The sequence below is a fragment of the Salmo trutta genome, chromosome 9 (assembly GCF_901001165.1).
Source record: "Salmo trutta chromosome 9, fSalTru1.1, whole genome shotgun sequence".
Taxonomy (NCBI): Eukaryota; Metazoa; Chordata; class Actinopteri; order Salmoniformes; family Salmonidae; genus Salmo; species Salmo trutta.
In genome coordinates, this window is record NC_042965.1 from 21,410,516 (window position 1) to 21,436,364 (window position 25,849).

Sequence of the window (25,849 nt, forward strand, 5' to 3'; positions counted from 1 at the left end):
GAACGCCGCAGCCCGTCTGGTGTTCAACCTTCCCAAGTTCTCTCACGTCACCCCGCTCCTCCGCTCTCTCCACTGGCTTCCAGTTGAAGCTCGCATCCGCTACAAGTCCATGGTGCTTGCCTACGGAGCTGTGAGGGGAACGGCACCTCCGTACCTTCAGGCTCTGATCAGGCCCTACACCCAAACAAGGGCACTGCGTTCATCCACCTCTGGCCTGCTCGCCTCCCTACCTCTGAGGAAGCACAGTTCCCGCTCAGCCCAGTCAAAACTGTTCGCTGCTCTGGCACCCCAATGGTGGAACAAGCTCCCTCACGACGCCAGGACAGCGGAGTCAATCACCACCTTCCGGAGACACCTGAAACCCCACCTCTTTAAGGAATACCTGGGATAGGATAAAGTAATCCTTCTAACCCCCCCCCCCCCCCCCCCCCAAAAGATTTAGATGCACTATTGTAAAGTGGTTGTTCCACTGGATATCATAAGGTGAATGCACCAATTAGTAAGTCGCTCTGGATAAGAGCGTCTGCTAAATGACTTAAATGTAAAATGTAATGTCATGTGTTTGTTCTGTGTGAAAGTAACCTTTCTCAACTGTATGTTTGTCTCAGGTGAAGGTGTTGGAGCTGGAGAATCAGCTGGGTAATGAGCGTCTACGTCTGGGAGAGCTCAGGAAGAAGCACTATGATATAGCAGGTGTTCCAGCAGCAGACCTCTCAGAGGGCAATGGCCTGGCCTCCTCATCTGCCTCTGAGCCCTCCTCACCCAAACCCTCCAAGCCTAGCATCATGAGGAAACCTGCCTTGGCTCAGAAACCCAACTTACCACCTAAAAATATGGTAAGGGCCAAAATGGCTGGATTTGTGTTCATGTTTAGGGTAGTACTTGCTAAAGAAACTGCCACATAATGACACATTTCAAAAAATCTCAACTAACTCTTATGCTTCACCAAATACAAAATACTCTTATGCTATTTCAAATATGTGTGTTGTCTGTCTTATCATTGCAGTTCAGGTAGACTGATGCAGGTTAGAGAAGGACATCTCTATGCTGGATGGTCGGGTTGATCTGAGACAAACAGCCATCATATGAATTGAACACAGGGTCCTTTTGAGCTGCCTCCAACGAGACGATCCTCTTTCCCAACCCCAACCTTACCTCTGTCCCTCTTTCTTTTCTTTTGCCAAACTGGAACTTGTGCTCCTCTCTTCTTCAGCCTGATTTTATCCCTCAGTGCTTTCTGCCTCTGAAGGTGTCACGCTCTATCCTTCTTTTATAGATTAAACATCATATCCCACCAAGGTGGTATTCTTTGTTTTTGTGGACATAATGGTATTAAAAACTGAAAGGGAAAATATTTGAGGAAATCATGCAAATCTTTTTTTTTATTGCAGCAATGCCATTTTGTGTCTGAACTTTTTACTTATAGCCTCCTGTATATTAAAAATGCTAATTTTATTAGTATGGACAGGATCACTGCAACATCACAAAATGACAGCAACGTATTGAACTAGGCCATATCTGAGACAGCCTCATGTTGCTGTAATTTTCTATGTTGGTTGGTGTGTAGGAAAAGGAGACATTGGCACACAGATTATGTGGAAAATAACATTTCTACACATTAAGTCCCGTTCGACGTCTCTGTATTAGTTCCAGGTTGTCATTCCTCCTATAGCTTGATCTATTTCTAAGTGGGACTGTGGTCCAGTGCTCAACTCTTTCCATATCATCAGTAAGACCAGGGGGTGAGAATTTTCTGACAACCCTGTTTAGGTTAGTGTTTGATTCTAGATTTGATCAATTTAACCCCTGGTACAGGAACAGCTCCCATCATTAAAGCATGCACTAGTTTAGCTATACACATGGTCATAAGGAAGTATAATTATGCATTTTTTTTATATCTATATACAATTGGAAATTCACTCAATGGGGATTAGCAATCTGCACATCACAAATTATTCTTTGAATCTCTTCTACGTGCTCCCTAGCCACTGAATGTCTCTCACACTGAGTATATAAAACTGGCTATGTTGGTACACAAACGGAATCTCTGTACTTGGCAAATAATTATCACCTTGAATTTTTAAAGAGGAAGGCTACTTTCCAAAGCTGAAAATGGACAGTATACAGTATGTAGAACTCTTCTTTTGCTTCTGGGAGCTTTTCTTATGATTACTTCTGTGCTTTCATTTGTAATAAACATATTTATACATTCAAATCTAATATATTTTAGTAAAGATTGTGGTTCCTCCATGTAATAAGTGTATGTCAAATGAGCAATAAATGTTTATGGTCATCTGCTTGTTCTTCTGTATTTTGGAAGGTAAAATGGTAGTTGTCAGCAGGTTTTTAAAACAACTAAATATTTGGCTATGGCTGTTATTGACCCTGGAATTGTTTACTAGGACTAGGCATATGGGGGGGGGGGGGGGCGGCATCATATAGCCTAACAAACTGACACAGCCTTTGAGGATGTTTGAAAATGGTCAACAGAAAAAAATATATACTGAACAAAAATATAAATGCCACATGTAAAGTGTTGGCCCTATGTTTCATTAGCTGAAATAAAAGATCCCAGAAATGTTCCATAAGAACAAAAAGCTTATCTCTCATTGTGCATACATTTGTTTACATCCCTGTTAGTGAGCATTTCTCCTTTGCCAATTGAATCCATCCACCTGACAAGTGTGGTATATCAAGAAGCTGATTAAATGGCATGATCATTACACAGGTGCACCTTGTGCTGGGGACAAGAAAAGGCCACTCTAAAATTTGCCGTTTTGTTATACAACCCAATGCCACAGACATCTCAAGTTTTGAGAAAGTGTGCAATTGACATGCTGACTGCAGACATGTTCACCAAAACTGTTGCCAGAGAATTGTATTACCATCAGCTGCCTCCAATGTCATTTTAGAGAATTTGCCAGTATGTTCGACCAGCCACACAACCGCAGACCACGCGTGGACATGCCAGCCCAGGACCTCCACATCCAGCTTCTTCACCTGCGGGATTGTCTGAGACCAGCCACCCGGACAGCTGATGAAACTGGGTTTGCCGTCTCTGGGAAGCTCATCTGCGTGTACGTCGTCCTCACCAGGGTCTTGATCTGACTGCAGTTCAAAGTCGTAACCGACTTCAGTGGGCAAATGCTCACCTTCGATGGCCACTGGCACACTGGAGAAGTGTGCTCTTCACGGATTAATCGTGGTTTCAACTGTACCGGGCAGATGGAAGACAGCGTGCAAGGTGTCGTAAGGCCGAGCAGTTTATTGATGTCAACGTTGTGAACCGAGTGCCCCATGGTCGTGGTGGGGTTATGGTATGGGCAGACATAAGCTCTGGACAACGAACACAATTGCATTTGAATGCACAGAGATACTGTGACGTGATCCTGAGGCACATTGTTGTGCCATTCATCCACCGCCACACCTTCATGTTTCAGCATGATAATGCATGACCCCATGTCGCAAGGGTCTGTACACAATTCCTGGAAGCTGAAAATGTATCAGTTCTTCCATGGCCTGCATACTCACCATACATGTCACCCGTTGAGCGTGTTTGGGATGCTCTGGATCGATTCCAGTTCCTGCTAATATCCAGCAACTTCGCACAGGCAATGAAGAGGAGTGTGACAACATTCCACAGGCCACAATCAACAGTCTGATCAACTCTATGCAAAGGAGATGTGTTGCGCTGCATGACGCAAAAGGTGGTTACACCAGATACTGACTGGTTTTCTGATCCACGCCCTACCTTTTTTTAAGGTATCTGTCACCAACAGATGCATATCTGTATTCCCAGTCATGTGAAATTCATAGATTAGGGCCTAATGCATTTATTTCAATTGACTAATTTCCTTATATGAACTGTAACTCAGTAAAATCTTTGAAATTGTTGCATGTTGCGTTTATATTTTTAAGTAATTATTCACTTTCATATTAACATTTTCATATTAACATTGGGCAAGAACGATTAATTCAGAGAGGATAGAAAGAAGAAAAACTGAATGACCTGAAAGTGCCAGTCACAACAAGTACACTTCAGCAGGAGAACCAAGAATAACTTGACATGCGCAGTGGGCTACACATAACGTTCGTATTTCGTGATAGGTATTGGATTGCACTCTGGAAGTTGAGAATTATTTTAGAAATAGGCCTACATTCAACGAGTTGTAAAAATATCGGAAAGAATAGCTATAAGAAGTAGGCCTAGATCGTACTACAAACGTTACAGAATAATAACTGCCCTTGTTGATTTCGGAGGGGAGAAACAGACATGGAAGACTTCGGAACACCCCTGGACAAAAACGCTACGGAGTTAACCGTTATGGACGTCTATGACATTGCCGCGGTTGTGGGACAGGAGTTTGAACGCATTATCGATCAGTTTGGATGCGAGGCTTCGCTGCGGCTGATGCCCAAAGTGGTCCGGGTTCTGGAAGTTCTAGAGGTGCTGGTCACCCGAAACAATATCAACCCAGAGACGGAGGAGCTACGACGTGAGCTGGACAGGTTGCGAATGGAACGGAATGACAGATTGAAGAAAGAGCAGCTACATCAAAAGGTGTGTGTTTACCGAAATATTTAGCTCACGTGTGCAACACGAAGAGTAGCCTACGACACCAAGTATTTGCTTTCCATGACATTCCTCTGCTCTCTGACACGAGGTGTGACATTGCACAAGAGCATGTTGACAAAAGTTACGTAAGTAATGTTTTACCCACACCGCACCAAATACCCTGGTTTCAGACTCTTAATTATCCTTACTACTCTAAAGACTAGCCACTTCCATGCCAGTCGGGAGAATGTAGGTGTTTTATCTCTGAACACTCAAAAGCTTGTTTCTCCACTGACAGTTGGATAAGGGAACTAACTATAGGTTGTTACAGCCCCCACCCTGTTGTCAGACTCCATACATAAAGTGTACAACAAAAGTAAAAAAGAAAATATACACAGAATAAATTGCAAGCACTAACAGTGCAATACACATTTCTAAAAAATAAATACACAATATCAATACATTTATCACCAAAAACGATATAAAGGGAAGAAAAGATAAGGGGCTAATGTTCTGTGTGTGTATATGTAACGGTGAGTCGGTGTGTGTGTATATGTAACGGTGAGTCGGTGTGTGTGTATATGTAACGGTGAGTCGGTGTGTGTGTATATGTAATGGTGAGTCGGTGTGTGTGTATATGTAACGGTGAGTCGGTGTGTGTGTATATGTAACGGTGAGTCGGTGTGTGTGTATATGTAACGGTGAGTCGGTGTGTGTGTATATGTAACGGTGAGTCGGTGTGTGTGTATATGTAACGGTGAGTCGGTGTGTGTGTATATGTAACGGTGAGTCGGTGTGTGTGTATATGTAACGGTGAGTCGGTGTGTGTGTATATGTAACGGTGAGTCGGTGTGTGTATATGTAACGGTGAGTCGGTGTGTGTGTATATGTAACGGTGAGTCGGTGTGTGTGTATATGTAACGGTGAGTCGGTGTGTGTGTATATGTAACGGTGAGTCGGTGTGTGTGTATATGTAACGGTGAGTCGGTGTGTGTGTATATGTAACGGTGAGTCGGTGTGTGTGTAAATGTAACGGTGAGTCGGTGTGTGTGTGTATATGTAACGGTGAGTCGGTGTGTGTGTACATGTAACGGTGAGTCGGTGTGTGTGTACATGTAACGGTGAGTCGGTGTGTGTGTACATGTAACGGTGAGTCGGTGTGTGTGTACATGTAACGGTGAGTCGGTGTGTGTGTACATGTAACGGTGAGTCGGTGTGTGTGTACATGTAACGGTGAGTCGGTGTGTGTGTACATGTAACGGTGAGTCGGTGTGTGTGTACATGTAACGGTGAGTCGGTGTGTGTGTACATGTAACGGTGAGTCGGTGTGTGTGTACATGTAACGGTGAGTCGGTGTGTGTGTACATGTAACGGTGAGTCGGTGTGTGTGTATATGTAACGGTGAGTCGGTGTGTGTGTATATGTAACGGTGAGTCGGTGCAAAACGTTTTGAGAAGCAGGTGTGAAGAGTTCTTTAAATCTGGTCAAATAAAATAACGTTTGATTTGTCACATACTTCGTAAACAACTGGTGTAGACTAACAGTTAAATGCTTACTTACTGGTCCTTTACAGAACATGCAGGGCTAAAAAAAGAAATAGATACATGATTAACAAATACACAGGGAATAATGAATAACAATAATGAGTCAAAATAACATGGCTATATATATATATATATATATATATATATATATATGAGAGAGAGTACCAGTACCAAGTCGATGTGCAGGGGTACGAGGTATTTGAGGTAGCTAGTCTGTACATGTAGTAGAGGTGAAGTGACTAGGCAAAGTAATCGATTAACAGCAGTAGCATATGTGGTAATTGAAAGCTTGTGTGTGTTATGTGTGTATGGGCATCTGTAGTGTGTGTATGTGTGGGTTGGGGTGTCTGTAAGTATGTGTGGGTAGAGTCCAGTGTGTGTGCATGGAGTCAGAACAAGAGAGTTGCAGGTAGTCCGGGTAGCCTTTTGATTAGCTTTTTAGCAGTCTTGTTTAGTAGTCTTAAGGCTTGGGGCTAGAAGCTGTTCAGGGTCCTGTTGGTTCTAGACTTGGTGCACTGGTACCACTTTATGTGCAGTAGCAGAGAGTACAGTCCATGGCTTGGGTGGCTGCAGTCAGGTTTTTTTTTTTAACCGCCTGGTATAGAGGTCCTGGATGGCAGGGAGCTTGGCTCCAGTGAAGTACTGGGCCATACTCACCACCTAGCGCCTTGTGGTCGGGTGCCTTGCAGTTGCCTGTCAAGCGGTGATGCAGCCAGTCAAGATGCTCTCAACGGTGCAGCTGTAGAACTGAGGGCCCGTGCCAAATCTTTTCAGCCTCCTGAGGGGGCCGAGGTGCTGTTGTGTCCCCTTGCATACCGCCCCAACAGATCCACAGATGATGCAATCTCTATTGCACTGCCCTTTCCAACCTGGACAAAAGGAACACCTATGTGAGAACGCTACTCATTGACTACAGCACAGCATTCAACACCATAGTGCCCTCAAAGCTCATCACTAAGCTAAGGACCCTGGGACTAAACACCTCCCTCTGCAACTGGATCCTGGACTTCCTGACGGGCCTCCCCTAGGTGGTAAGGGTAGGCAACAACACATCTGCCACGCTGATCCTCAACACGGGGGCTCCTCAGGGGTGCGTCCCCTCCTCTACTCCCTGTTTACTCATGACTGCATGGCCAGGCACGACTCCAACACCATCATCAAGTTTGCCAATGACACAACAGTGGTAGGCCTGATCACCAACAACGATGAGACAGCCTATAGGGAGGTCAGAGACCTGGCCGTGTGGTGCCAGGACAACAACCTCTCCCTCAATGTGATCAAGACAAAGGAGATAATTGTGGACTACAGGAAAAGGAGGACCAAGCACGCCCCATTTTCATTGACGGGGCTGCAGTGGAGCAGGTTGAGAGCTTCAAATTCCTTGGTGTTCACATCACCAACAAACTATCATGGTCCAAACACACTAAGACAGTTGTGAAGAGGGCATGACAAAGCCTATTCCCCCTCAGGAGACTGAAAAGATTTGGCATGGGTCCTTAGATCCTCAAAAGGTTCTACAGCTGCATCCTGACTGGTTGCATCACTGCCTGGTATGGCAAGTGCTTGGCCTTCAACCGCAAGGCACTACAGAGGGTAGTATGTACGGCCCAGTACATCACTGGGGTCAAGCTTCCTGCCATCCAGGACCTCTATTCCAGGCAGCGTCAGAAGAAGGCCCTAAAATCATATTTAAAGCATTGTTGGTTAAGGACTTGTAAGTAAGCATTTCACTGTAAGGTCTACACCTGTTGTATTCAGCGTATGTGACAAATATAATTTGATTTGCAGTTGATTATGGTTTGGGTAGGGCTGCGGTGGACGTGGACTGTTGCTCCGGTTTTCATTCTGATGGAGCTTTTTTTCCCCATAAGCACATTTGGCCCTTCTCCAGTCTGCTGATGCAATCAGGTCCCCAAACTCAGGGGAGCATCAGGGTGGGGAAGTTTGAAAAAATCTGGGTCTGTCTCCACATCAGACATCATGTCTTCAGTTGCCCCCGCAAATCGCTGCTTCTCTTTAGCAGAGAGTTCTTTTGACCAACTGGCCAGAGTCTGTGAAATTACAGGAGACAAGTTATTCTACCCAATAAAGAAACGGTCTTGAACCCTAGAATCTCAACAACAGCAAAAAGCTGAAGAAGCACTCGTTAAAAGCTGTGGAACCAGTCAACTTGCACCTGCATCTGAGGAGTCAGTGTGGTGTATTAGCAATGGTTATATGCATCAAAATCCTTGAGATAATTGTAAGATGTAGAAATATGTTACAGTCAGTCCATCTATGTCTTTATGAGACTACTTACCTTCAAAATCTGCCATGCTCCACTCTCCATCTATGCACCTTAATCTCAGCTGACTGACCAGCAGACCCAGTACACAGGCGTTGTGCAGACTTCCCGAGCCATGACAAGGAAAAAACATGAAATTAAGTTTATGCATGATATTCACACCTATTTCATGTAACATCATGAGAATGTTAAGATAACTTCCATACAACTTACGGATAGCTCATTCCGTCTTGCTTTATTAACGCCCATTGCTCGTTGAAGTGCTCTGTTGTAGTTGCTGCTGTTAGAATAGTTGAGCTACTTGTCATCAGCCTTTCATTCATATAAGCCACCATATTGTAGTCCGCCATCTGATTTAGCCTGGCCATGAATTGTTGGAAATCCATGCTCTTGTTTTTTCTGGTTTATTTACAAATAGACCAGACCCAGCTGCTATTGCATTGGCGTCTATGGGAGAGCCACCCCTTAAGTTGACCATAACTGTTAACAATTTTTTCAATGGTTAACGGCCTGAGTAAGACATCTTCATTTGTCCGCCATCTTTGTCAACCAGTCTTTTTAGCTTGGCCTTAAAACAAAGGTGTCATTGATTAATGTGCAATTAGGCAGAATGAAAAAGTTAAAGATGCTATACCTGTGTGTGTACAGCTGAAGTCGGAAGTTTACATACACTTAGGTTGGAGTCATTAAAACTTGTTTTTCAACCACTCCACAAATTTCTTGTTAAAATGCATGACACAAGTAATTTTTCCAACAATTTTTTACAGACAGATTATTTCACTTATAATTCACTGTATCACAATTCCAGTGGGTCAGAAGTTTACATACACTAAGTTGACTGTGCTTTAAAACAGCTTGGAAAATGACAGAATATTATGTCATGGCTTTAGAAGCTTCTGTTAGGCTAATTGACATCATTTGAGTCAATTGGAGGTGTACCTGTGGATGTATTTCAAGGCCTACCTTCAAACTCAGTGCCTCTTTGCTTGACATCATGGGAAAATCAAAAGAAATCAGCCAAGACTTGTAGACCTCCTGTAGTCTGGTTCATCCTTGGGAGCAATTTCCAACCGCCTGAAGGTACCACGTTCATCTGTACAAACAATAGTACGCAAGTATAAACACCATGGGACCACGCAGCCGTCATACCGCTCAGGAAGGAGACTCATTCTGTCTCCTAGAGACGAACAAACTTTGGTGCGAAAAGTGCAAATCAATCCCAGAACAGCAGCAAAGGACCTTGTGAAGATGCTGGAGGAAACAGGTACAAAAGTATCTATATCCACAGTAAAACGAGTCCTATATCGACATAACCTGAAAGGCTGCTCAGCAAGGAGGAAGCCACTACTCCATAACCGCCATTAAAAAGCCAGACTACGGTTTGCAACTGCACATGGGGACAAATATTGTACTTTTTGGAGAAATGTCCTCTGGTCTGATGAAACAAAAATAGAACTGTTTGGCCATAATGACCATCGTTATGTTTGGAGGAAAAAGGGGGATACTTGCAAGCCAAAGAACACTATCCCAACCGTGAAGCACAGGGGTGGCAGCATCATGTTGTGGGGGTGCTTTGCTGCAGGAGGGACTGGTGCACTTCACAAAATAGATGGCGTCATGAGGGAGGAAAATGATGTGGATATATTGAAGCAACATCTCAAGACATCAGTCAGGAAATTAAAGCTTGGTCGCATATGGGTCTTCCAAATGGACAATGACCCCAAGCATACTTCCAAAGTTGTGGCAAAATGGCTTAAGGACAACAAAGTCAAGGTATTGGAGTGGCCATCACAAAGCCCTGACCTCAATCCCATAGAAAATTGGTGAGCAGAACTGAAAAAGCATGTGCGAGCAAGGAGGCCTACAAACTTGACTCAGTTACACCAGCTCTGTCAGGAGGAATGGGCCAAAATTCACCCAACTTATTGTTGGAAGCTTGTGGAAGGCTACCTGAAACATTTGACCCAAGTTAAACAATTTATAGGCAATGCTACCATATACTAATTGAGTGTTCGTAAACTTCTGACCCACTGGGAATGTGATGAAAGAAATAAAAGCTGAAATAAATCATTCTCTCTATTATTCTGACATTTCACATATTTTAAAATAAAGTGGTGATCCTAACTGACCTAAGACAGGGAATTTTTACTAGGATTAAATGTCAGGAATTGTGAAAAAAGGAGTTTAAATGTATTTGGCAAAGGTGTATGTAAACTTCAACTGTGTGTGTTTGTGTGCGTGGGTGCGGTTGATGCATCCCCCAGGAGTTGGAGCTGGTGGAGGATGTGTGGAGAGGGGAGGCCCAAGACCTGCTGTCTCAGATCACACAACTGCAGGTGGAGAATAAGAGCATTCGGAAGAGCCTGTCCCTAAAAGACTCACCTGTGACTGAGGACCTGCAGAGACAGGAGGGTATGTGCAGCACAGAGTGGCATTTAGCAGCAACGTGGTCTCAGCATTTCGTATTATTCTTTAAGTAAATCCAAGACTCCTAGTCAGTTGTACAACTGAATGCATTCAACTGAAATGTATCTTCCGCATTTAACCCAACCCCTCTGAATCAGAGAGGTGCGGGGGGCTGCCTTAATCGACATCCACATTTTATGCGCCCGGGTAACTGTAGGTTAACTGCCTTGCTCAGGGGCAGAATTTAGTATGAGATGTCACATTTCTTATGGTATGTATTCATTTGCCGATCATCCATATTTTTTTTATTTTTTTTTCACCTTTATTTAACCAGGTAGGCCAGTTGAGAACAAGTTCTCATTTACAACTGCGACCTGGCCAAGATAAAGCTAAACAGAGCGACACAAACAACAACACAGTTACACGTGGAATAAACAAATGTACAGTCAATAACACAACAAAAAAATCTATATACAGTGTGTGCAAATGTAGTAAGATTAGGGAGGTAAGGCAATAAATAGGCCATAGTGGCAAAATAATTACAATTTAGCAATTAAACACTGGAGTGATAGTGCAGAAGATGAATGTGCAAGTAGAGATACTGGGGTGCAAAGGAGCAAAAAAGATAATAACAATATGGGGATGAGGTAGTTGGGTGGGCTATTTACAGATGGGCTGTGTACAGGTGCAATGATCGGTAAGCTGCTCTGACAGCTGATGCTTAAAGTTAGTGATGGAGATGTAAGTCTCCAGCTTCAGTAATTTTTGCAATTCGTTCCAGTCATTGGCAGCAGAGAACTGGAAGGAGAGGCGGCCAAAGGAAGAGTTGGCTTTGGGGATGACCAGTGAGATATACCTGCTGGAGCGCGTGCTACGTGTGGGTGCTGCTATGGTGACCAGTGAGCTGAGATAAGGCGGGGCTTTACCTAGAAAAGACTTATAGATGACCTGTAGCCAGTGGGTTTGGCGACGAATATGAAGCGAGGGCCAGCCAACGAGAGCATACAGGTCGCAGTGAGGGGTAGTATATGGGGCTTTGGTGACAAAACGGATGGCACTGTGATCGACTACATCCAATTTGCTGAGTAGAGTGTTGGAGGCTATTTTGTAAATGACATCGCCGAAGTCAAGGATCTGTAGGATAGTCAGTTTTACAATGGTATGTTCGCATCCTTCACACAAAGCATGAGTGAAGGATGCTTTGTTGCGAAATAGTAAGCTGATTCTAGATTTAATTTTGGATTGGAGATGCTTAATATGAGTCTGGAAGGAGAGTTTACAGTCTAACCAGACACCTAGGTATTTGTAGTTGTCCACATATTCTAAGTCAGAACCGTCCAGAGTAGTGATGCTAGACGGGCGGGTGGGTGCAAGCAGCGATCGGTTGAAGAGCATGCATTTAGTTTTACTTGCAAGTAAGAGCAGTTGGAGGCCACGGAAGGAGTGTTTTAATGGCATTGAAGCTTGTCTGGACGTTAGTTAACACAGTGTCCAAAGAAGGGCCAGAAGTATACAGAATGGTGTCGTCTGCGTAGAGGTGGATCAGGTGGATCAGATCACCAGCAGCAAGAGCCACATCATTGGTGTATACAGAGAAAAGAGTCGGCCCGGTGGCATTCGAAATGGTCAGTAATCTGTTTCAACTTGGCTTTCAAAGACTATAGAAAGGCAGGGCAGGATGGATATACGTCTGTAACAGTTTGGGTCTACATTTTACATTTTAGTCATTTAGCAGACGCTCTTATCCAGAGCGACTTACATTTCATACATTTTTTTTCTGGGCTGGCCCCCCGTGGGAATCGAACCCACAACCCTGGCATTGCAAACACCATGCTCTACCAACTGAGCTACAGTGTCTCCCCCTATGAAGAGGGGGATGACCGCGACAGCTTTCCAATCTTTATCGATCTCAGACGATACGAAAGAGAGGTTGAACAGGCTTGTAATAGGGGTTGCAACAATTGCGGCGGATAATTTTAGAAAGAGAGGGTCCAGATTGTCTAGCCCAGCTTATTTGTAGGGGTCCAGATTTTGCAGCTCTTTCAGAACATCAGCTATCTGGATTTGGGTGAAGGAGAAATGGGGGAGGCTTGGGCAAGTTGCTGTGGGGGGTGCAGAGCTGTTGACCGGGGTAGGGGGAGCCAGGTGGAAAGCATGGCCAGCCGTAGAAAAATGATTATTGAAATTATCGTAGATTTATCGGTGGTGACAGTGTTTCCTAGACTCAGTGCAGTGGGCAGCTGGGAGGAGGTGCTCTTATTCTCCATGGACTTTACAGTGCCCCAGAACTTTTTGGAGTTTGTGCGACAGGATGCAAATTTCTGTTTGAAAAAGCTAGCCTTTGCTTTCCTAACTGCCTGTGTATATTGGTTCCTAACTTCCCTGAAAAGTTGCATATCGCGGGGGCTATTCGATGCTAATGCAGTACGCCACAGGATGTTTTTGTGCTGGTCAAGGGCAGTCACGTCCGGAGTGAACCAAAGGCTATATCTGTTCTTAGTTCTACATTTTTTGAATGGGGCATGCTTATTTAAGATGGTGAGGAAAGCACTTTTAAAGAATAACCAGGCATCCTCTACTGACGGAATGAGGTCAATATCCTTCCAGGATACCCAGGCCAGGTCGATTAGAAAGGCCTGCTTGCTGAAGTGTTTTAGGGAGCGTTTGACAGTGATGAGGGGTCGTCATTTGACCACGGACGCAGGCAATGAGGCAGTGATCACTGAGGTCCTGGTTGAAGACAGCAGAGGTGTATTTAGAGGGCAAGTTGGTCAGGATGATATCTATGAGGGTGCCCGTGTTTACGGATTTAGGGTTGTACCTGGTAGGTTCCTTGATAATTTGTGTGAGATTGAGGGCATCTAGCTTAGATTGTAGGATGGCCGGGGTGTTAAGCATATCAGGTCACCTAACAGTACAAACTCTGAAGATAAATTGGGGGCAATTAATTAGCATATAGTGTCCAGAGCACAGCTGGGGGCTAAGGGGGGTCTATAACAGGAGGCAACAGTGAGAGACTTATTTCTGGAAAGGTGGATTTTTAAAAGTAGAAGCTCAAACTGTTTGAGCACAGACCTGCATAGTATGGCAGAACTCTGCAGGCTATCTTTGCAGTAGGTTGAAACTCCACCCCCTTTGGCAGTTCTAACTTGCCGGAAAATGTTGTAGTTGGGGATGGACATTTCAGAATTTTTGGTGGCCTCCCTAAGCCAGGATTCAGACACGGCTAGGACATCAGGGTTGGCGGAGTGTGCTAAAGCAGTGAATAAAACAAACTTAGTGATGAGGCTTCTGATGTTAACATGCATGAAACCAATTATTTTACGGTTACAGAAGTAAACAAAAGATGGCGCCTGGGGAATAGGAGTGGAACTGGGGGCTACAGGGCCTGGGTTAACCTCTACATCACCAGAGGAACAGATGAGGAGTAGGATAAGGGTAAGCTAAAGGCTTTAAGTACTGGTTGTCTAGTGCGGTGGGGACAGAGAATAAAAGGAGTAGATTTCTGGGCATGGTAGAATAGATTCAGGGCATAATGTACAGACAAGGGTATTGGTGTATGTGAGTACAGTGGAGGTAAACCTTGGCGTTGAGTGACGATGAGAGAGGTTTCGTCTCTGGAGGCACCAGTTAAGCCAGGTGAGGTCTCCGCATGTGTGTGGGGTGGGACAAAAGAGCTATCTAAGGCATTTTGAGCGGGACTGAGTGCTCTACAGTAAAATAAAGCAATAAGAACTAGCCAAGACAGCAGTAGACAAGGCATATTGACATTAGAGAGAGGCATAAAGCAAACACAGGTTGATCAGGAGAGCTAAGACAACAACGGGTAAATGGCAATGAATGGGCAGAGCGGGTTAGTTAGGTACATACAGGACCTGAGTTCGAGGCTGGGGCCGACAGGTAAACAAAATGAAGTACTGTGTTATTGAAACAGTCCAGGGGGCGTCAGCTGTGTAGCCGAGTGATCATAGGGTCAAAAGAGCAGCAATAGGTGAGTCAGGGTGCCATTCGGTAGTCACTACTACGCTAGGCGAGCAGGGGACACAGCGTTCAGAAAAGCTAGCGGGCCGGGGCTAGTAGATGGTTCTTCGGTGACAACGTAACAGAATAGCCTGTTGATTCGTCAGTAGATCAGTCGTGATGGATCGGCGGGGCTCCGTGTTGGCAGTAAACGGGTCCAGGCCTATTGGCAAAATAGGTATTGTAGCCCAAGAATTGTCTGAAGGACGTCTTCGGCTAGCCGAGAGATGGGCCTAGCTCCAGGCTAGCTCCAGGCTAACCAGTGCTTGCTTCGGGACAGAGATGTTAGCCAGGAGTAGCCACTCAGATAGCAGGTAGCTAGCTGCCATGATCTGGTGTAAAGGTTCAGAGCTTGCGGTAGGAATTCGGAGATGTGGTCGAGAAAGCAGTCCGATATGCTCTGGGTTGATATCGCGCTGTGCAGACTGGCAGGAATTGACCGGGCTGAGGCTGGCTGATGTCCGAGTTAACGGTGATGACCGCTAGCAGTGACTAACTAGTTAGTTGGCTAGCTGCTGATGGGGGTTCTGGTTCTAAAGTGTAAAAAAAATAGCAGATCCATACCACATTGGGTGAGGTGGGTTGCAGGAGAGTATGTTCAGTCTGAAGATGGAAGTTGAGGTTAATAATATAAAAAATATATACGAAGAAAACGATATATTCATGGAACGGGACAAGACAAATAGATGTCTGACTGGTACGCCATCTTTCAATTTTCATTTCATATGATATGTTACGAATTGCAATTTGTACAATATGTTACGAGTTGCAATTCGTACAATATGTTACGAATTTGCAAAACATGTATGTTACGAATTCCAATTTGTTGTGGCTAACATTAGCTTGGGGTGGCTAACGCTAACGTTTGCTAGCTGGCTAACTTTAGCTAGGCTAGGGGTTATCTAAAAGGCTTAAGGTTAGGGGAAGGGTTAGCTAACATGTTAAGTAGTTGCAAACTAGCAAATAGTTGCTAATTAGCTAAAATGCTAAATTTGTCTTTGATGTGATTCGAACACCAGTCTGAATTAGCACCTTGTCAAAAACAGCACAAGTTATATAACAGGCCTACATTCATATGCAACAGAGTTAAATGGATACTCTGGGATTTCGGCAATGATGCCCTTTACCTACTTCCCCAGAGTCAGATGAATTCGTGGATACCATTTTTGTGTCTCTGTCTAGTATGAAATAAATTAGAGCTAGTTTCGTAAGCCAAAGCTAACAATAACTTCCGGTCATTGCGCTAACCCAAGTTAGCAATTGCGCTAGCGCTAGTTAGCAACTTTCTTTAAACTGCACGGAGAGACACAAAAATGGTATCCAAACGTAGATAAAGGGCCTCATTTCCAAAATCCAGAAATATTCCTTTAAGAATGTACCTTAAGCTCACTCTACAGCTAGCTTGAAATGTCGCCAATGGAGCTATCCAATTTGATCCTTTTTTATAGCACAGTCGGTTGGTACGTTGTCAAAGAAGGAGGTCACGTGTTCTAGCAAGGCAGAGGTCCTGGGTTAGAGCCTCGTGTGAGCTGAATCAGGAGGATGCAGCCTACTCGCTAAGCAAGCAGAATGATGTCTGTTACACACAAGTTCTGTCGTGAAATTTCTTACATGGGGACACTCGAAGTCAATCTTAAATGAATCATTGTTTATTGTCAGCAAGCTGCAGAGGTCACAGTCAAACTTAGATGCATAAAGTACCGGTCTGAAGTGAGCTATTAAAGGGTGTTCCCTACATAGAGACTTATATACGGCTACCTAAACCTACATAAACATGTTTAATTTGATTGCCCAAAATATGTTCTTGTAGGAACCATTCTGCCAGATTCCCCCCCCCCCCCCATATCTTGACCAGACACAGGCAGGAACCAAGGATTGTTTATGACTAGAGGTCGACCGATTAATCGGAATGGCAGATTAATTAGGGCCGATTTCACGTTTTCATAACAATCGGTAATCGGTATTTTTGGCCGCCGATTTAAAAATTAATTTTTTTAAAGAATACTAATAATTTAGTTATATATATATATATATATATATATATATTTTTTTTTTAAACCTTTATTTAACTAGGCAAGTCAGTTAAAGAACATATTCTTATTTTCAATGATGGCCTAGGAACGGTGGGTTAACTGCCTTGTTCAGGGGCAGAACGACAGATTTTTACCTTGTCAGCTTGGAGATGCAACCTTACGTTAACTAGCCCAACGCTCTAACCACCTGCTTTACATTGCCAAGGTAAGTTGCTAGCTAGCATTAAACTTATCTTATAAAAAAACAATCAATCAATCATAAACACTTGTTAACTACACATGGTTGATGATATTACTAGTTTATCTAGCCTGTCCTGCTTTGCATATAATCGATGCGGTGCGCATTTGTGAAAAAGGACTGTCTTTGCTCCGACGTGTACCTAACCATAAACATCAATGTCTTTCTTAAAATCAATACACAAGTATATATTTTTAAACCTGCATATTTAGTTAATATTGCCTGCTAACATGAATTTCTTTTAACTAGGGAAAATGTGTCACTTCTCTTGCGAACAGAGTCAGGGTATATGCAGCAGTTTGGGCCGCCTGGCTTGTTGCGAACTGTGAAGACTATTCTTCCTAACAAAGACAGCAGACTTCGCCAAACGGGGATGATTTAACAAAAGCGCATTTGTGAAAAAAAGCACAATCGTTGCACGACTCTACCTAACCATAAACATCAATGCCTTTCTTAAAATCAATACACAGAAGTATATATTTTTAAACCTGCATATTTAGCTAAAAGAAATCCAGGTTAGCAGGCAATATTAACCAGGTGAAATTGTGTCAGTTCTCTTGCGTTCGTTGCACGCAGAATCAGGGTATACAGAATCTGGCTCGTTGCGAACTAATTTGCCAGAATTTTATGGAACTATGAAATAACATTGTAGGTTGTGCGATGTAACAGGAATATTTAGACTTATGGATGCCACCCATTTAGATAAAATACGGAACGGTTCCGTATGTCACTGAAATAATAATGTTTTCGAGATGATAGTTTCCGGATTTGACCATATTAATGACCTAAGGTTTATTATATTATAGTTAAGTCTATGATTTGATATTTGATAGAGCAGTCTGACTGAGCGGTGGTAGGCAGCAGCAGGCTCGTAATAGTCAAAGGTATATGGTTTAGAGAGAAATAGTCGACGCGTCATAATTCCTGTAATAACTTGCGGATGAACTTGAAAGGGGTTCCTTCGTTATTTTACCGTTCATGTCTTCCATAGAGAATGTCTTGATCTACTTCAAATAAGGTCTGTGTTTTGTGCTTAAACCGCCTCGGCGTTTTGATACCCGTGTAAATCTCACTAGGTAACGTTTGTCAACATATTTTCATAAATCCACTCTACAAAAAAATGGATCTTCGCTTATATTGATCATTGTTATATCCTATGGATATCTACAAAGTTATAAAATTGGCAAGGTGGTGTAAGCCTAAACCAAACACAGACCTTATTTTAAGTTAATCTAAAAATATCCAATGGAATAAATGAAGGAACCGCTTTTCAGATTTTGCTAGAAGGTGTCATGGGAATTATGACTCGCACTTTGGTAGTCAATTCTTACCATGTCCATTATTAAAATAGGATTTCCTGTATATAGAAATTACAGTTTTTGTTTTCAGCATTCATCACAGGTAACTTAAACTCTATTTTTATTATTCAAACAGTTGAGAGTATTTGTCTCCTAAGCAGACTCTTAGTATCGTTGTCACTTCAGAGCTGTGTGTGTGTGTGTATGTGTATGTATGTATGTATGTATGTATGTATGTATGTATGTATGTATGTATGTATGTATGTATGTATGTATGTATGTATGTATATATATATATATATATATATATATTAATCGGTACCGACTTTTTTGGTCATCCAATAATCGGTATCGGCGGTGAAAAATCATAATCGGTCGACCTCTATTTATGACACCAAAGATAAGATGCACAACGTAACATTTAGTTACCATTCAACTTCAATTAAACGCAAAGTCTCAAATAGCCGCCTGTCCGTTTTTAATGGCACACGTTACTGCAAACCCATATGGAAAAGTAATATATTTATACAGTGTGTACTTATGTACGTATATGTGTGGATACATATATGGGCATGTATGTTTCCACCATATATGCCCATATAAACATAAGTAATATACATATATTGCCATATATTACTTTATCGTATGGGAATAAACGTGTGTTTCAAATAAACGGCGGGTCTAATTTAATTGTTCACGAGGTTACCATGAATTGTTTTACGAGGTTTGATTTTTTACATTAAATAATTCAGTTATGACTCAGTTTTTTTATCGGCAGTAAGAAACTGCTAGCCATTGGCTGCTAACAGCTAAGAACTGTTTGCTAACTGGCAAGCACAAAAACAGTCAATAACTTCAGGAGTACAGACCCCTAGAAATCATTTTGGGTTGTGATTAAAAACCTTGCCTGGCTTAATGGGATCACATTCTAAGCGTTCAGATTGGTCCCAGAAACCGATGGGTTGGGCCAGAGCCAGAACACACGTGGGTAAAGCAGCATTTTTAAAATTCGTCATTGGCTTTGATACTCTGATTTGGTTAGAGACGATCCAATCGCTGATGACTGTTTTGTTCAAAACCCCTAATTTTGACGTCACCAAAAACAACTTTAACGATAGCAGTCTCAGACTGAAGTACTTAGAGAACGATAATCAAATTCAAATCAAATTTATTTATATAGCCCTTCTTACATCAGCTGATATCTCAAAGTGCTGTACAGAAACCCAGCCTAAAACCCCAAACAGCAAGCAATGCAGGTGTAGAAGCACGGTGGCTAGGAAAAACTCCCTAGAAAGGCCAAAACCTAGGAAGAAACCTAGAGAGGAACCAGGCTATGAGGGGTGGCCAGTCCTTTTCTGGCTGTGCCGGGTGGAGATTATAACAGCACATGGCCAAGATGTTCAAATGTTCATAAATGACCAGCATGGTCAAATAATAATAATCACAGTAGTTGTCGAGGGTGCAACAAGTCAGCTACACAAGAGTAAGTGTCAGTTGGCTTTTTCATAGCCGATCTTTGAGAGTATGTCTACCGCTCCTGCTGTCTCTAGAGAGTTGAAAACAGCAGGTCTGGGACAGGTAGCACGTCCGGTGAACAGGTCAGGGTTCCAGCAGGTCTGGGACAGGTAGCACGTCCGGTGAACAGGTCAGGGTTCCATAGCTGCAGGCAGAACAGTTGGAACTGGAGCAGCAGCACGGCCAGGTGGACTGGGGACAGCAAGGAGTCATCAAGCCAGGTAGTCCTGAGGCATGGTCCTAGGGCTCAGGTCCTCCGAGAGAAAGAAAGAGAGAAAGAGAAAATTAGAGAGAGCATATTTAAATTCACACAGGACACCGGAAAAGACAAGAGAAATACTCCAGATGTGACAGACTGATCCTAGCCCCCCGACACATAAACTACTGCAGCATAAATACTGGAGGCTGAGACAGGAGGGGTCAGGAGACACTGTGGCCCCATCCGATGAAACCCCCGGACAGGGCCAAACAGGTAGGATATAACCCCACCCACTTTGCCAAAGCACAGCCCCCACACCACTAGAGGGATATCTCCAACCACCAACTTACCATCCCGAGACAAGGCCGAGTATAGCCCACAAAGATCTCCGCCACGGCACAACCCAAGGGGGGGCGCCAACCCAGACAGGAAGACCACATCAGTGACTCAACCCACTCAAGTGACGCACCCCTCCCAGGGACGGCATGGAAGAACACCATTAAGCCAGTGACTCAGCCCCTGTATATATATGCCATTTAGCTGACACTTATCCAAAGTAACTTAGTCTTACGTGCGTACATTCTTCGTATGGGTGGACCCAGTGGGAATTGAACCCACAAACCTGGCTTGCAAGCGCCATGCTCTACTGATACACAGAGGACTACATATGTTATTCACAACAGTAGTCATAGTGATTAGCAACTTGACAAGTCAATATCATTTAGGGTGATTTAATTGTGCACTCCTACAATTAAACTCAAATGCCTCATAACAAGGTATATGTTTTGAGTGCAGAAGATCTCAGAGGTGATGTGTTATTGGTGTGTAACAGACAGAGCCGGAGAACATACACTACATAAAGTAGAGCATTGCTTGCAACACAGGGTCTCTGATCACCATGTCAGTGGCAAGGACACCTGAATTTCCAGTTGCATCTAAATCCAGTAGGAAGACGTGATCAGGTGATGCACCATAAGTGGGACTGATTTATATGTTGAAGTGTCATTTGACCTACATGCTACCAGGTGCCTCTGGAACATGCGTGTGTATGTTTTAGTGTGGGTGTTTGCATTTGATATCAGCATGTTATGCAGGGTGTGACAGGGACCCATCTCATCTGTTTGTGTCTTGTTAATATGTTTTGACAAAACAAGGCATTACCCACGACAGATCATATTTAACTTGCATTCCTTTTGATGAGGGTTAGTAGGTCTTATTGGTCTATTATAGGGTTATATCATGTGAATGAAGCCATGAGTCATTATCCTCCATCAGAATTGTGATGTCAGGTTTTGCATGCGAGTCAAAATCTCATCTTTTAGTGTTTGTGTCCACTACATGTGTTAACATGCTGACAGCAGAGACAGGAGGGAACTATTTTAAAACCAGACAAATACAGCCCTTGTGCGAGTCTTTCATTGGGCACCATGGCTATATTTACTCACAGGGCCAAAATGCACACAGCCTAGAAACACTGATCAAATCAGGATGATCAACCAGCTGTAATACTGAACATATACGGACACATTACATTTCATCTATGCATGACATGAGACAGCTCTGGTAGATATACTGCTGACTCTACATGCATTGTACAGTATGTGCTATTTAAGACTGAATTCATTTGCCATTTAGATAGTGTTATTGTCTCTTGGTAATACTCTGAATAAAACTACATAACAGCAGCATTAGTTCCACCTGTTTTATTTACCACAGTATGTGCAGATATACACTACCGTTCAAAAGTTTGGGGTCACTTAGAAATGTCCTTGTTTTAAAAAAAACTTTGTCCATTTTAAAATTACAAATTGATCAGAAATACAGTTAAACATTGTTAATGTTGTAAAATGACTATTGTAGCTGGAAATGGCCGAATCATTTTATTTTTTTAATGGAATATCTACATATGTGTTCCAATGGCACGTTGTGTTAGCTAATCCAAGTTTATCATTTTAAAAGGCTAATTGATCATTAGAAAACTCTTTTGCAATTGTTAGCACAGCTGAAAACTGTGGTTCTGATTAAAGAAGGCCAGTTTTACTGCTTCTTTAATCAGAACCACAGTTTTCAGCTGTGCTAACAATTGCAAAATAGTTTTCTAATGATCAATTAGCCTTTTAAAATGATAAACTTGGATTAGCTAACACAACGTGCCATTGGAACACATATGTAGATATTCCATTAAAAAAATAAAATGATTCGGCCATTTCCAGCTACAAAAGTCATTTTACAACATTAACAATGTTTAACTGTATTTCTGATCAATTTGTTATTTTAAAATGGACAAAAAGTTTTTTTTAAAGCAAGGAACATTTCTAGACTAGCATTTGTAGGTTCGATTACAGGCTCAAAATGGCCAGAAACAAATAACTTTCTTCTGAAACTCGTCAGTCTATTCTTGTTCTGAGAAATGAAGGCTATTCCATGCGAGAAATTGCCAAGAAACTGAAGATCTGGTACAACGCTGTGTACTACTCCCTTCACAGAACAGCGCAAACTGGCTCTAACCAGAATAGAAGGAGGAGTGGGAGGCCCCAGTGCACAACTGGGCAAGAGGACAAGTACATTAGTGTCTAGTTTGAGAAACTGACGCCTCACAAGTCCTCAACTGGCAGCTTCATTAATTAGTACCCGCAAAACACCAGTCTCAATGTAATGATGGGGCGGTGAGTTGGAAGCAGGTGAAACGTTTTAATAAAACAACAAAACTAAGAACGCGGCACTAACATAAGGCAGAGTACCGATACACAAGAACAATACCAACCGGAGAGTGACGTAAAGGGGAGGAAATGAAGGTAATGTAGTCCAGGTGTGAATCATAATGAATCACAGGTGTGCGTAATGATGAATCCCAGGACCGGTGGTTACTACTCTGGCAACACCGCTCCTCTGGGCCATACCCCTCCCAGACAGCCAGATACTGGAGCTGACCCCCACGACGTCGGGAGTCAGTAGGGATTTGACAGCGTACACCGGGCTCCCCTCGATGTCCGGGGGGGTGGAGGTGTGTCTTGGGGGACAGCATCAGCTAGGGGACCAAGGAACCACCGGCCTGAGAAGGGAGACATGAAGAGGGTCTGATACGGTAGTGACTGGGTAATTGTAACCTGTATGTCACCTCATTTACCCATCGGAGAACCTTGAACGGCCCCACAAAACAGGGGCTCAGTTTCGTGCAGGGCAAGCGGGGTGGAAGGTTCCTCATAGAGAGCCAGACACGATCCCTAGGATGGAACACAAGGGTCTCACTGCGGTGACGGTCTGCCTGCTCCTTCTGACGATGGACGGCGCACTGGAGTCTCACGTGCGCATTGTTCCACACCACCTCCGCGCCCGAACCACTCATCTACCGCAGAAGCCACGGCCTGGCCCGGGGTCCACGGGGCCAGGGCCGGCTGGAAACCCCAAACACACTGGAATGGGGTCAACCCAGTGGAGGTATGACGTAGAGCGCTCTGGGTGTACTCTGCCCAAGGAAGGAAATGTGTCCACTCACCCTGCCGGTCCTGATAGTGACTCCTCAGGAACCTCCCCAGCTCCTGATTCATTCTCTCCACCTGCCTGTTAGACTGAGGCCGATACCCAGATGTGAGGCTAACCGTGACACCGAGCTTCTCCAAGAAGGCCCTCCATACTCGGGATGTGAATTGGGGGCCACAGTCTGAGACGATGTCCTCCGGAAGGGCATAATGCCGGAAGAGTACCTCAGCGACCTGGAGGGCAGTAGGAAGACCAGGAAGAAAGATTAAATGACATGACTTGGAGAATCTATCCACTACCACCAGAATGGTGGTGAAACCATCAGAAGGGGAAGATCAGTAACAAAGTCAATGGATAGATGGGACCAAGGTCCCTGAGGCATGGGAAGTGGCAGGAGCTTTCCTGCTGAAGCATCCCGGGGGGACTTAATTTGAACACACACGGAACAGGAGTTGACATACCGCCTAACATCCTGCACCAAGGTGGGCCACCAGTATTTCTCAGTGATGGAATGGATGGTGCGAGAAATATTTGATGTCCAGCGATGACAGCTGTGTGTGCCCAGGTCAGCAGCCGATCCCTTATCCCTGTGGGAACGTAGATGCATGCGGGAGGACAATTCCGGGGTGCGGGCTCCCTCTCTAGAACCTGGCGGATGTCCACATCTACATCCCAAACCACTGGACCCACGACTCGAGAGGAGGGGATTATGGGTGCCTTCTGGCCAGGAGCCTCTACCGAATCGTAGATACGGGATAGGGCATCGGCCTTGATGTTCTTAGAACCTGGGTGATAGGTCAGCGTGAAGTCGAACCTGGTGAAGAAGAGGGCCCACCTGGTTTGACGCGTATGTACTCTATGTTCCGATGGTTGGTGTGGATGACAAATGGTTTATTGGCACCCTCCAGCCAGTGTCTCCACTCCTCTAATCCCAACTTCACCGCCAAGAGCTCCCGATCGCCGACGTTGTAATCCTCTCTGCGGTGGACAGTTTCTTGGATTAGAAAGCACGATACAATTTTAGTGGGTCCCCCTGTCTTTGTGACATCTGCTACCTCTGATACGTCTACCTCAACCACAAAAGGTAGCGTGGGATCTGGGTGTTTTAGCAAGGGGGCGAAGGTGAAACGCCCCTTGAGGAGACAAAAGGCCTCGTTAGCTGCTGGAGGCCAAACCAACCTACGAGGCCCACCCTTGAGGAGAGATGTGAGAGGGGCGGCGACGGCACTGAAGTTCCTGATGAAGTGGCGGTGAAAGTTGGCAAACCCCAAAAACCATTGTGACCCCTTGATAGTGGTTGGGACTGGCCATGACCTTACCGCATCTACCTTCTTGTTCTCCATCCTCACTCCCTGCAGGCTGATTTGGTAGCCCAAGAAGGAGACAGCCCCATGGTGGAATTGGCACTTCTCTGCCTTGACAAACAGGTGGATAGCCAAGAGGCGTTCCAGGACTGCTCGAATGTGAGTGATGTGATCCTCCAGGTTGGTCAAGAAGATCAGGATGTCATCGATGTACACAAACACCTGACGTCCGAGCATGTCCCTGAACACCTCGTTGACAAATGCCTGGAACACTGACGGAGCATTGGCTAAGCCAAAGGGCACAACCAAGTACTTGTAGTGACCAGACATCGTGCTGAATGCCGTCTTCCACTCATCCCCCTCCCGGATGCGAACGAGATTGCAGGCACTCCACAGGTCCAGTTTGGTGAAGAACCGGGCCACGCGGAGCTGCTCGATGGCTGACTGCACCAGCGGAAGAGGGTAACGATACTTCGTGGTGATGTCCACGGTAATCGATACAAGGGCGTAATCCACCCTCTTTCTTGGCCACGAAGAAGAAGCCAGCCGATGCAGGGGACATGGACCTGCAGATGAAACCCTGTTGGAGCGCCTCTTGAATGTAGTCCTCCATGGCCTGGGTCTCAGCCACTGACAGAGGGTAGATGCGTCTGCGCGGAGGTGTAGCACCGGAAAACAGGTCAATGGCACAGTCCCAAGAGCGATGAGGAGGGAGACAGGTAGCGAGAGTCTTGGAGAATACCTCCCTTAGATCCTGATATTCCTCCAGGATGTTGGGCAGGAGGCCAAAACACAAGAACAATACCAACTGGTGAGTGAACCTGTGAGAGTGACGTATAAAGGGGAGGAAATTATATAGGTAACGGAGTCCAGGTGTGAATCATAATGAATCACAGGTGCGCGTAATGATGAGTGCCAGGTGTGCGTAATGATGAATCCCAGGACCGGGGGTTAGTACTCTGGCGACGTCGTA

General features: G+C 44.3%; 2 protein-coding genes across 6 annotated transcripts in view; both read left to right on the top strand.

Moving 5' to 3' along the window:
• Positions 1 to 2,293, top strand: part of hip1rb (huntingtin interacting protein 1 related b) — a 36,726-nt gene extending 34,433 nt beyond the window's left edge. For all 3 annotated transcript variants that reach the window (XM_029762974.1, XM_029762973.1, XM_029762975.1), the window contains exons 31-32: positions 609 to 836; positions 1,007 to 2,293. In XM_029762974.1, the coding sequence (XP_029618834.1) occupies positions 609 to 836; positions 1,007 to 1,015 (237 nt within the window). In that variant the 3' untranslated portion in view covers positions 1,016 to 2,293. The remainder of the gene's footprint in view (positions 1 to 608; positions 837 to 1,006) is intronic.
• A 1,729-nt stretch (positions 2,294 to 4,022) lies between these two features.
• The window catches only part of LOC115200167 (RILP-like protein 1), a 33,409-nt gene continuing 11,582 nt past the window's right edge, over positions 4,023 to 25,849 (top strand). For all 3 annotated transcript variants that reach the window (XM_029762978.1, XM_029762976.1, XM_029762977.1), the window contains exons 1-2: positions 4,023 to 4,561; positions 10,648 to 10,795. In XM_029762978.1, coding sequence (XP_029618838.1) covers positions 4,274 to 4,561; positions 10,648 to 10,795 — 436 coding nt within the window. In that variant the 5' untranslated portion in view covers positions 4,023 to 4,273. The remainder of the gene's footprint in view (positions 4,562 to 10,647; positions 10,796 to 25,849) is intronic.